General features: G+C 34.5%; 1 protein-coding gene and 1 long non-coding RNA gene across 2 annotated transcripts; one reads left to right on the plus strand and one right to left on the minus strand.

The window, feature by feature from the left end:
• Window positions 1-2,847: 2,847 nt before the first annotated feature.
• On the plus strand, window positions 2,848-5,001 carry LOC124436672 (streptavidin-V2-like). The gene is made up of 2 exons (XM_046986642.1): window positions 2,848-2,967; window positions 4,389-5,001. Exons 1-2 carry the CDS (start codon window positions 2,931-2,933, stop codon window positions 4,820-4,822), a joined length of 471 nt encoding a protein of 156 aa, XP_046842598.1. The 5' UTR covers window positions 2,848-2,930; the 3' UTR covers window positions 4,823-5,001.
• Window positions 5,002-11,288: 6,287 nt separating this feature from the next.
• On the minus strand, window positions 11,289-12,258 carry LOC124436724. Its single transcript, XR_006945457.1, has 2 exons — window positions 11,923-12,258; window positions 11,289-11,463 (listed from the first exon to the last, which is right to left on the minus strand). It is a non-coding gene; the product is annotated as an uncharacterized LOC124436724 (long non-coding RNA).
• Between the last annotated feature and the right edge of the window lie 5 nt (window positions 12,259-12,263).

Below are 12,263 nucleotides of genomic sequence, written 5' to 3' on the forward strand. Positions count from 1 at the left end.
TATAATTAACAAATGTGCAGTTTAACAGTATACCAAACGAAAATACATGAACTCACTTCTTTGCCGGGTCCTCACGATCTACATTAATTTCAATACAGGTTAGCCGATATAATAAAGTAATACAATGATGAAGCTTTCGCCCAGGTTAGCATGTGGTAACTGTCAGCTGCACTATAGACTCAAATCCCTTTTATCCCAATGAATATTGCGCGTCAAATTACGCGTCAGTTAAAACATGCATAAATTAAGCTCCAGTGCTAAATAATTATATCCGTGCAGTTTGTCAGCAATCCACTGAATAGTGATACACTTGATATCAAGCTGAGTCGTATCGTCATAATTGGCGGGTTTTTTAACGGGTATTTTGGCATTACTGTTTCCAATGGCATCTGATGAAAGAACTTGTGTCTTTTCCAATCAATGGCAGGAAAGCGATGCTATTTTGCTTATCGAAGGTAAAGTTCTTCACGTTCATCGCTCAATGTTATGTATGCAGTCATGTGTATAAAAGCCATGTTTAAGAGCAACTTTCAAGAGGCACGCGAGGAAAAGATTGAACTGAAAGACGATAAATACAGCGGTATGATTGAGTTTTTAAAGCTTTTGTATCCACCGAACATGTTGGAAGAAAGCAATGTTGTGCTTAACTCAATAAGTATTGTTCAAGTTATCACATTAGCAGATAAATACAATGCACTAAACGTGATGAAACCATGTCTGAAAGAGGTTAAAAAAATCGAGCCTATGGTGTCAATGCGTCCGTTGTCGTTTGCTGTGAGAAATAATTTACTATATGATGAAATTGCTGACCTGATTACCAAGCATGTCTTAGTGCATAACCTAGAAAACTTCTCACAAGATTTGGATGGGGATGTTTTTGCCAAGACATTGATAACCAAATGCACATATTTGTAAAATGTGGTTGACCAAACCAAGATGTTTGTGAAGGAATGGGTTGAATGCATATTGCAAGAAAGAAAGAGAATAAGTGATACAAACCTTAAGTCATGTGAGAGGCATAGACAGCATGGTGGCTATGATGATTTTACCACTGTTGTTAGCCGAAGATGTGCTACATGTACTTCGACACACCAGGCAAATGTTTCAACCATCCTTAAGAATCATTCATTTCAATATAAAGATAAGTGCATCAAATGGGTAAAATTTTACAAAGAACTGAAAGATATTGTATGTACTGACAGTGCAGTGGGCACATGAATATAAGGTGAATAGAGTTATAAGTACAATGAAATACCATATTTTCTCTATTTACCTCACATGTCAAATGGCTTTAAACTCTAAAAAGCCAACAATTTCATGAGCAGGAATTTTAAAGCTTCTCTTTCTAGAGTGTTTAGCCTTGACCTCTCAATCAAGCCTTTTTATATTTAGTCTCCCTCCAACCCATATCAAGCCCTCTCTTTATCAAGCTCTCCTTTACTAAATTAAATTCTAAATTATTTATTTTTACTGTATTATATTTTCATTTTTTGGCTAAATGAGCATCTTATTGCTTACGTTGAGTAAATTACCTTACATTTGATAAAAGTATTTGAAAACTTAACACAGCATAAAAAAGCCCACACATCTCCATGAAAGAAGTGCCCCTCTTTGATAAACTCTCTCTTGAATGATATGAAAATAATAGACCCGTTTTGGTGCTTAATATAGAGATTATGATATTTATATGTTACTTTGTCTATTTCTTTTACATTGGAGAGAAAAAAAAGGAAATATGTTTTTGTCAATTTTCTCGAAATAATTGATGAAGTACATTCTGTATCAGAATTTTATGTCAGAATTGTTTGGTTTAATTGGAACAATTGTCAATGGTTCCTTTTTACAAAATTCTAGTTTTTAAAATTGAACTTGAGTAAATTACCTGAAACAGGTTGGTTTTTATGTGTGCTACAGATGATGACAATGCCTTATTGGTCATGATTTTTAGATTTCAAGTTATTGTTTTCAGGTTGAGATTATTTTCATTGGTTGTGAAACTGTTGTGTTTATGTTGTTTCTAACTTGTTCATGGTCCATTTTATTTGACATGTAAAATAGTTTCATGTAAATTTTAAAAGCAGGAATTGCATATGTTGAGCTATCCGAAATAAATTACGAGATTAGGGGCAAAAGTGAGATATAAAGTAAATGATTCGAGCCCGGAAGTATAGCTGCATACAGCACAAAAACACGAAGTAAACAGCTCTTCTCAGGACTGTATTAACTTGGACAAAAAAATTTGCAAACTTATGTATGATATTTAGTAATTGGAGGGTGTTTCATTCATATATTTAGTTGTGCTCGACTGATTTCTTTTGAAAGCAATTTACTGAAGGAATTAAGCAATTTACGTTCAATAAAATTCAGGGGTTTTTACATGATCCCGGCTAACCGAGATTGAGTGAGGCGTGATATGATTTTGTGGTATTGAAAGTAGTCAAAATTCCAAGCGTAATAAAAATTACAACTTTTATTACGCGCCACAAGTCATTCCTGTTGTAATTCCCAAATTAGGCCAAATTGGTTGTTGTAATTTGAAATGTTTTGTGCAGTCATCAATCCAGAATATTGTGAAATTGCCATAGAAGATTTATTTGATGATGAGTATTAAATCGTTTCCATTTCCCAAGATAATTTATAGCTTGCAAGTTTTTAAGTATGCAAAAATTTTCGCTTGATTTCTGCCATTTAAAGCCGGCAATTTCGCAACCATGTGCGCAATAAGCAGCAAAGGATTTGGTTCTGTGTTTTCAAATTTCAAGACAATAAGTGTTGATTTTGTGAAACCGGACGCAGTTTGCATAATGCAATATGAAACCTTCTTGACGTCATTGCCTTCATGATTAGACATAAGACAGTCCACGGTTCTAATTTGCTGCAAGTGTTTGTTGTTGACTTCGAAGCTTCTTCAAAGTCTTGTTAAATTCAGTATGGCAAAGTCTGTGAAAGCTGGAATCAATATGGCTGGTACGTTGAATAATAGCGTCTTTCGATTCTGTAAATTTGGTTTAGAAGAAGCATAATACGCTTCTCTGCCTCTCTATAAATATATAATTGTCCTACTATTTTTTATGTGGGTAACTTGGCTGCTTGTGGTCTCGTCCGTGATATTTCGAAGTTATTTTCTTAGTGTAAGGGAATTTGAAAAGTATGTTAAACAGTACGATTATCTATGACAAAATACTGTTTAAATGTTTGTCTTGCATCCTGAATACTGCAAGTATTTGTTTGCCTTCCGTAGTTAAATTCATTTAATCAATATGGCTTGCTTCATCGTCTTCAAAGCAGCAATCTGCAACCACCGTATGACGTGGATTTCTCGTTTTTACAAAGCTTAATTATTCTAATATCTTGTTTGAACGGCGCGCTTCAGCGAGTCAGTTAGCAGTAGACGACAATACTAAAGTACTTTGACATTGTGTTCCAAAAAGCCTTGACCCGACGAGACTTAATTAGTATTATTTATATAAATTAATAGTAGCTACTCGATTTGTACAGAACACACATCGCTCTTTGAAGTTTATTTTTGCAGTGTCCAATATGGACGTGGTGAAATAGTTAAATGCAATAATTTTGTTGTAAAGTCATGCTTAAAACTTTAAGCGTATGGGATATGCGATACATCATCTATAAAGTGACATGTAGGACCATTGAATGAGCGTATAGATCGAACGCTGCCTGATAATCAAATCAGACAAAAAGTGTAAAAGTTAATGAAAACTTTAAGTTTTCTTCAGTAATACTTTCAGTTGGTGAAACACAAATACTTTTGTTCGAGACACAAATGCAAATGCGAACACATTTTCTCAAAAAACACTTATACTTGTTTATATTATACATATATCGACTTATGATAATTTATGATTCACCTTGAACTATATGCAAATGTTCGCAACGTTTCTCTTGTTCTCACTTCGTAATGTTGCTCTCGTGCCGTTATAAGTGTCTCCAGAACCAGAATGTTATGTATATTTATTTAGTTTACTGCTGGTATTTCCAAATTCTTCTGATATTGTTTTTAATTATTAAACACGTGATTTCTCTAATCGAATTAATGATTTCTTTGTTGACATCGGAAGCACACCGACCTTGCAAAGCTTGATACTCCTCACATTAAGATTTTATTGCTAAGCTTGTGGAAACTCTGCAGATGCTGCAGATCATTGAACAGCAGTTGTGAAGTCAAGTAAAAGTGTATACTAAACAACTAGTGATAACTGGGTATTGAGAAAGGCAAATTGTGGGAATTTTTCGGTTTGTCTTTCATGTGGCGAAAAAGGCATTCTGAAACAACCGCCTCGTTATTATATTTGATTCTTATTTTGTCACTAGCAAAAACAAAAGTCAAACGCCATTTTAACTTTCGTTTTCATTTTACCATCACAAAGGTTTTATGAAAAAGTGGTTCACGCCTTCCACTGTATGGTATAATCAATTGGGATCAAAACTGACCCTCTTGAGTGTTGATGAAGATAAGGGAAGCTTCATTGGAAAATATTATTCAGCCGTTGGTAATGCAGAGAACGAGTATGATCTTTCTGGTCGTTATGATACGGATGGGAGAACACTAGGATGGGTTGTATCGTACAAAAATTCCTGTCACAACGCTCATTCTACGTGTGCCTGGTCCGGACAAATTGAATTCGCGGAAGACACGATGGAAAATCCGATTATACTAACAACATGGCTTTTGACGCGTCAGACAACTCCCGATAAAGACTGGGACTCAACCGAGGTTGGCTTTGATAATTTTTCTACTTTTCAGCCAAGCGAAGACGACATCCGTCTGGCAAAACTGCGGAAGCAGAGGAGTCATCCGTGATTCTGCATAGTGATTCTGCATAGGGTCAGTGCGTGAAAATTCAACAAGCAGCGAGGTTAGCTATGTTGGTGAAATTCACTTTAGACTTAGGAGTTATCTTATGATTTAAGCTACTCTCGAATTATGTACAAACATTGAAATTTTCATGAAAATGGATGAATAAATTGATATTTAAAACAGAAGACGTAAAATTTAATTCAACGCGAAAAGGCATAGGTTCTAGTAAAGATTTCCTAAACTTATCTCTCATTTATTTGCTATATTGCAAATTTATGTATACTTCCTGTGACCTTGCTCTTTCATTTTTGTCCATCTCATACCATTTCACAACTGCTGCACAGCTGAAGGGTTTCTCGTTTTTCGGCCAATCTTGCATGCTTCCATCTCTTCAGAGAAGCCTCTCGCAGTCTCTCTTCATTTCAGTCGATGCTTAGTACAATCACACATAAGCTTTTTTCTCGCCAACTGCACCAGAGCCCTATATTTATAAGAGTTGAGACACGTATTGATCGACGAATTTCGAAATATGACAATGGTGATTGGGTAAATATGGTCAGATGGGTATCTAGCCGAAATTTTTGTTCCAATGATGAATAAGAAAATATAACAGAAAACTTGCCTTTCCCCATTTAATGCTGTACATTGGCTGGCTTTTGGAGCAAAATTGGATGACACTAGACAAATTTACTTCTGGTGCCCCAACTCTTTCGTATTTAGGTCTCTGAATTGCACACTCTTCATTGTTTTACAGCTTTCCATCTTTTTCCAACGTACATTACGCACGGTAGTGTTGTTAGTAATAATATAATGATAATTTAATCATATTTCAACAAATCAACTTGTATCAACATGTAATAATACTGCTAGCATAATCAAAGACCTGCGTTTATATTTTCCACTAGTAATTTTGATTAAGATCTACAAACCAATAAAACTATTTTATGGACCTAAAAGGTAAGGCTATTAAAAAACTATAACGAAGATAACGCTACAATGACCAATAGATAGCTAATTGAAAGCTTTGGTCCATAAAATGCAAATATTTGTCCTCCGAAGGTGTCACTGCAATAAAGACAAGAGTTTGCTCCAATTTTCTCGTGAAATCATTTACATTTTATGCAGTGTTTCTTTCTAACGACAAACAAAGTATGCTTAATGTCATTCATTGCCATGCATCTTGTCAATCATGGTAATTACGCACGTATCTATTTTTAATTGTTCGCAATTGTTCGGAGTTTTTAATTTAGCTACAATTCAAATAACTAAAATATTTTCGTCGCCATACATAGCGAAAACTGCATTCGACTATATCATTGCCTGCATTTGACTACATTCGACTCCATATTCTCCAATGAACTGCTAACTTTTCTAATGTCTTAAGTAGTGTCACGACTTTTCAATGTTACCTTTACACTTTTCGACATTTTGTAATTCTCATGCCCAGAGAAACTAGGAAAAAAACTATGTGCTTTTGTAAAAGCTTTCGCAATGAGTGTGTAGTGTGTATGTTAATTAAGAATATTTTAGTTAGATAAATTTAGACCTACCTTGTTCAACGTTGTGATCAATTATTCCAGGAGGTATATTGCATTTGTCATGTGGTAAATCACGTGGCTACTTAAAAAACTAACATTTATAACACACTAAACCAACATTTACTAAACGCTTTAACAGCTAAAAGAATTTGTATTTGGAAATTTCACACTCACTTTTCACCATTTTATTCACAGTTTGAATGACAAACTTTTGAGATAATGTTCGAAATGGCGATTGTTTTCGAAATGTGAACTTCTATCAAATGACAACTTTTTCAAATGTCGTCTCCTATGAAATAAGAGCAATTCCAAAAGAATGAGCGAATTTTTGATTACATATGATTACATTCGACTACTAGCTACATTCGATTACATTGACTTCATTGATTACATTCGGTTGTGAAATAACTAGTTTTAAAAATTTTATTTCATATGAAATGATGACGTTAATAAATGTCGCAAAATGTTTGTTTGGATAAACTGAGAAAAATTGCGGAGTAAAAGAGTGAGATACAGCAATGTAATATGGTGTGAGGCAATGATAAAATGAATAAATTGCACAGAATGCCATTGTTCGACATGTAGATTGAACAGCAAATCATTTCCTTTATAGCTCCTGGCTTAACCTGCTTTGTCTGATATCCAATGCACGATATCTTTGGTTCGTCTCGTTGTCAGTGTTGTTATGGGTTATAGTTTTAGGTTTGAGAGCAAGGTTAAAGGTTAGGAGAGAGTTTAAAGCCTCATTTCCACCTCTCGCACGAATCTACTCGCAGCTCGCTGCGAGAACTCGCAAACTCGCAACAATTTGTTTTTATGACCTTGCAGATAGTTCACATTTTTCAACTATTTTTTTCTCGCAGCTATTTCAAATAAAATTTCACCATTGAAAGAAAGGCTACTGATCACGTGGCATTGTCTTTTAGCATTATGTTATTTTCCCATTTTTTTCAAAAAACAAACAACAAAATGTCGGACAGACAAGAACGAAACGACAGATGGAGCGATAAACAGATCCAACTTTTAATCGAAACAGTAAGAAAATTTCACGCTTTGTACTTGGTAAAAAGCCGTGGATACAGAGACAAAACACAAAAAGAAAATGCATGGCAATGTGTGGCAAACGAAGTTGAACTACCCCAGGTCAGTCCAAAAACACTAAAAAATGCTATAGAATTGCTAAAGAACAGTATAATTTTTAATTATTTTTCTATTTTGTCTTCAAAGTTTCATTATGACTTTAAGCCTTGTGCATTCTTCACAGAGGCTCTCCATGAGCCCAATAAAATTTTTCCATTTCTAAAATAAGGGGATAAAAATAATAATTCTCTTGCAAATGAAATCTCGTCTCAAATTTGTCTAAGAAGTCAAGAATATTTCACATCAGTTTGAGTTCATCAAAATTGATTCTTTAAAATTTTTGAAATATGGTATTCTTGAAAAAAATTAAGGAATCTAATCATACCTGTCCTCACTGTCCACAAAACAATGGGGTAAATACTGTCTAGAACATGCTGGTTGTTTTGCCTCCGACTTTATCAGGAAATTATGAAGTGCAACTACAGCCATGGTAATCCTCTCAACTTTCATAGGTTTGGCAAAAATTTCCCTTCTCAATATTCGAAATCTTGAGGAAGCAATGCCAAATGCATTTTCAACAAATCTTCTGGCCCTGGAAAGGCGATAGTTGAAAATTTGGTCATGTTGTGAAAGAAATTTGCCAGGGAAGGGACGCATCAGATTTTTCATCAATGGAAATGCTTCATCACCAACAAAGACAAAGGGAAAAGTACTCATTCTATTACTTATGCAGCATGGTTCAGGAAGTTGAAGAGAATTTGACAGCAACCCAATACCTAATTTAGAATTCTGAAACACACCTCCATCACTATGACGACCATTATCGCCAATGTCAAGTAATATGAATGAATAGTCTGCTGCATCAATAGCCATGAGAACAATGCTATGCCAGTGTTTATAATTATAGCACAAACTCCCTGATCCTGCTGGTGCTTGTATTTTTATGTGCTTGCCATCAATGGCCCCACAACAATTAGGGAAGTTCCAGATTCTTTTTAATTCATCAGCTATTTTTAACCACTCATACGGTGGACTGGGAGCTTTTAAAAATCCTTTTGACAAAAGAGCATTCCAAATTGCCAAACAGGTATTCGAAATAATTCTATGTGCAGTTGTCACTCCTATTCTACAACTGAAAGACAAACTTCGTGTACTCCTGATGCTAAATAGCGAAGTGTCAACGCTAATCGTTCTTCTGAACTAATGACATCACGACTTTTATCGCTCTTTTGAATAAAGGAGCTTACAAGGCCATGTAAATAATCGAATTGATCAGGTGACATCCTAAAATAGTGGAAATAACCTTCGTGGTCTCCATCTCGTAATTCCTTCAATAAAGTGAAAAATTTGCTATGTTGAGATCTCTTTTGGAATATCGGCCTGATCCAAAAACGTTTGCGGTATTTTTCACGCTGTCTTCTTCGACTTCGCTAATAGAGTAAAAGAATTATTTGCTTTCTAGTCAAAGGACTCATTCTTCACTCCTTAAGCGTCCGCCATTTTTTTCTTAGCTCGCTGAAAAACAGTTATCAAACAACAAGTACTCGAAACAGACACGAACAATTGCGAGTTCTCGCAGCGAGCTGCGAGTTGATTCGTGCGATAGGTGGAAATGAGGCTTAAGGGCGTTTTGTTTGCCCTGAGGTTCTTGGCTAAAGAAGGAGTCCCTTCTGGGAGTCATAGAAAAAATGAAGCAAAAGACTTAGTTTTTTAGGGCAAATTTTTCATACTAAGTGTCGCTTTCTATTCCCGATTGTTCAGCAAGAGAAATGCTTTTTGCACACTTTTTTACAGCAGTATCGACCTCATAGCCGCTAACTTCATCATCCTGATGATTACACACTTGTTTAATGCAATTTGAACTCTCGACACACCAAGCCTAACAACAACCGACCCTTAAAAGTTTAGAACCTGACACCTCTATCTGAATATCCTGCATCTATTCACTAGACCAGTTAGAGCGTTGAAGACAACGTGAAAATATATTTTATTTAAGACAGCGTGTTTTTGAATATACCAAGAAAAAAAAATATTGTTTGAAGGTACTATAATAATGAAGAAACTAAACTTTCATAGCATTAATTTATAAAACATTGACATTTTCATTAGAACGTTAGACATAAATCAGAAAGCATCTAGTTGCCAGAAATAATCATTATCGTCAGTTTTGTCACACACAAAAATACATAAATACATTCTGCCTATGAGATCTGTTTTTATGCATGACATCAAAGCAAATGTATCTGTAGGATAGAGATCTATCATCATGCAGTAAAATATGATGTTAAGGCAGATAAATATTTTTTGAAAGGAATTAGGAGCGAGGCTAGCTGAATGAAAATAGGATCTCCACGTCAATTTCATTAGTTCGGTTGGTTGGTTTTGTATACGCTGTTGGACCATAATATATTAGGTGCTGTACGGTTTCTTTGTCGTTTAGATGTTATGCTGCACAGGGTAGAAATGCTGTATAGATTTCTTAAATCATACCAAATTAAAAATCAACAAGAGTTAAATGCGTCAATACATCATTTTTTCCTCTTGGATGGTTTGTTTCGTTGATGTCATCGATATTTAGTTAATTTTATCGCTGTGTACATCGCTATATCAAAATTCACCTCTAAATTTTCTCTGGAATAAATTAGCTCATATAAGATGCCACTTTATTAAGTCATAACGTTGGGACTCCATGCGATAACTTCAGCAAAGCTTTCAATGATTAGAAGCAGATTTTTTCGAGAATTGCTTCAAAATTGTTTAGTATTTTCGTTGGCGTTGTTTAGCTGTCATCAACCATGTTTCTTATAAATATTGGTAATTGTTTAGTCTTTCTGTTGGATGGTTTTTATCAAGAGCACAGAATAGATATCGTAACAGAAGGTTCACTCGTGTCGGAACTTTTACTGCTTGGCAATTAACATTTGTAGTGATGACTAATTAAATACAAATTGTCTAAATTCACGATTTTTTACTTCCAACCAAATACGTCAAAAATCAGCCAAAATTATTACATATCGATAAGCATATAACAAATTAAAAAAAGAAGAGCCAACTAAGAATTTTAACGAAAATATGTGAATTCGATCAATTTATAAACGAATAAAGTTCACTTAAATATCAAAATCGGAAAAACAGTCTTTGTACATTGAATCGCATACTCGGACAAGTCTTTATAGATAGTCATGAAGCTTTTGACTATAAAAAACTAACAATTCTTTATCTTAAGGAGTACAAGCACTTGAGTTGAGATGCGTCATTCTTGTATTGTCATAGCATAAATTTTCAGAGAGCTAAAGTTTTGATTCCGTGAAGTTTTGTTTTCGGATTGCTTTTCAGAGTCAGTATCTTTACGAAGACTTAATAACTTGTTCGGTTAATTTGTGTAAGTGAAATTTCGAGAGGTATATTTTTCATAGTATGTAAATATTATAATTAGGATATCAAATTAAATTGTAGCTTTACAAAACGTCAGTGTTCAAGCACTAAAAATTTTTTTTTTTATTTTAAAGCTGTAGAACTTTATAATACTCATATTACTTGACACATGTATTCATAAAACTGACGTACTTGTGAAAAAATGCTTTAAACATTTTAAAAATTTATGTTCCATCAGTGTAGTTTTACAAATTGCTGTCGTAGAGACAATGAGCATACTCTCGATAATAATGTTCAACATAAATAAACAAGAATTATCTAGTCATATGATCTCCTTCGCAATTTATTCAGAGAAGTGTGTGGCTATAGTTCATGTCATAAATTCTTTAAGTCAGATGTATTTTTTTGTAATCGAAAGATGTCACTGACCAGAGTATGTTGATTTTGGAAGAGAAGAAAGCAAATGACATTAAAGCTAAGGGATCAATTCACACTGTATTTAATTTTTTAAAAAAATGTTTTCCTAAACAATTTCTACTTCAATTAATGTTGAATTCACTCAACAGTTATTATAGATTGTCATTGCGTCTGTTCCTTGGTGATGTGTATCTTGTTTGATCATAAGGAAGCTGCTAAATGGTTCTGAAATTGCTGAAATGATTTGTAAAGGTGTTTACAAAACTTTGAAACATCTGTCCTATTCTGTCCACTGAAAATGTTGAATTTACTGCAAGAATATTGACCGTTGTTTGTTAAGGGGAAAACAGTGGCGTAGCTAGCCTTCAAGTTTCAGCCGTGCTATGCAAAACGAGTGACCTCAATATCATTTTAATTTCTTAAGACATCTATTGCTTTTGTAGTGAATGTAAACAGAGAAAAATTACCATAGCAGGACTAAGTAAGAGCACTGGCTACGCCAATGATAACAAATGCAAAGTAAAAGTATTCCTAGAGTTTCATACTGATTAGAAAATTCTGTTAAATGAATAAAAAGCCTGATTATGACGATTAGTTTGTTTGGAAAGATTTTGACCTCTTAATTATGCTGCAATGAAATGCTGTCATATTTTTGGACGTTTAGAAGCAGGTCAATAAAATAGCAATGCTTACCAATCACATGCATGCTGTGAAGATCCTGATGAAAAAACAACAACAGAATTTGAGAAACCTCCAAGGAAAACACTTCGGTTACAAGTCGTCTATATAGCGTGTTGCCAAACCAGCACCGAGTCACTATTTCATATTTTAATATATTCAACAAAGTTCCCGTTTAATTTTCTATAAAAGTGTTAACAACCAAATCGATGAGTGCTTTTTAGTGCGCATTTATTGTTGATGACGTTCATGTTATTCCGTCAGTAAAATATCCGACGTCACAGCAACTAGCTTCGTATATTGAATCGCTGAGAAATAGGGTCAACCTAAGTTCACCTGCGCGTCAAACGTCGATG

The sequence above is a fragment of the Xenia sp. Carnegie-2017 genome, unplaced genomic scaffold (assembly GCF_021976095.1).
Source record: "Xenia sp. Carnegie-2017 unplaced genomic scaffold, XeniaSp_v1 HiC_scaffold_16, whole genome shotgun sequence".
Classification (NCBI taxonomy): Eukaryota; Metazoa; Cnidaria; class Anthozoa; order Malacalcyonacea; family Xeniidae; genus Xenia; species Xenia sp. Carnegie-2017.

Excerpts from the sequence above, each read along its gene's own strand:
- LOC124436672 (XM_046986642.1), top strand. The coding sequence starts at position 2,931 with ATGGCAAAGTCTGTGAAAGCTGGAATCAATATGGCTG. Across the intron at positions 2,968-4,388 it reads AGCTGGAATCAATATGGCTG|GTTTTATGAAAAAGTGGTTC; the intron begins GTACGTTGAATA and ends ACCATCACAAAG.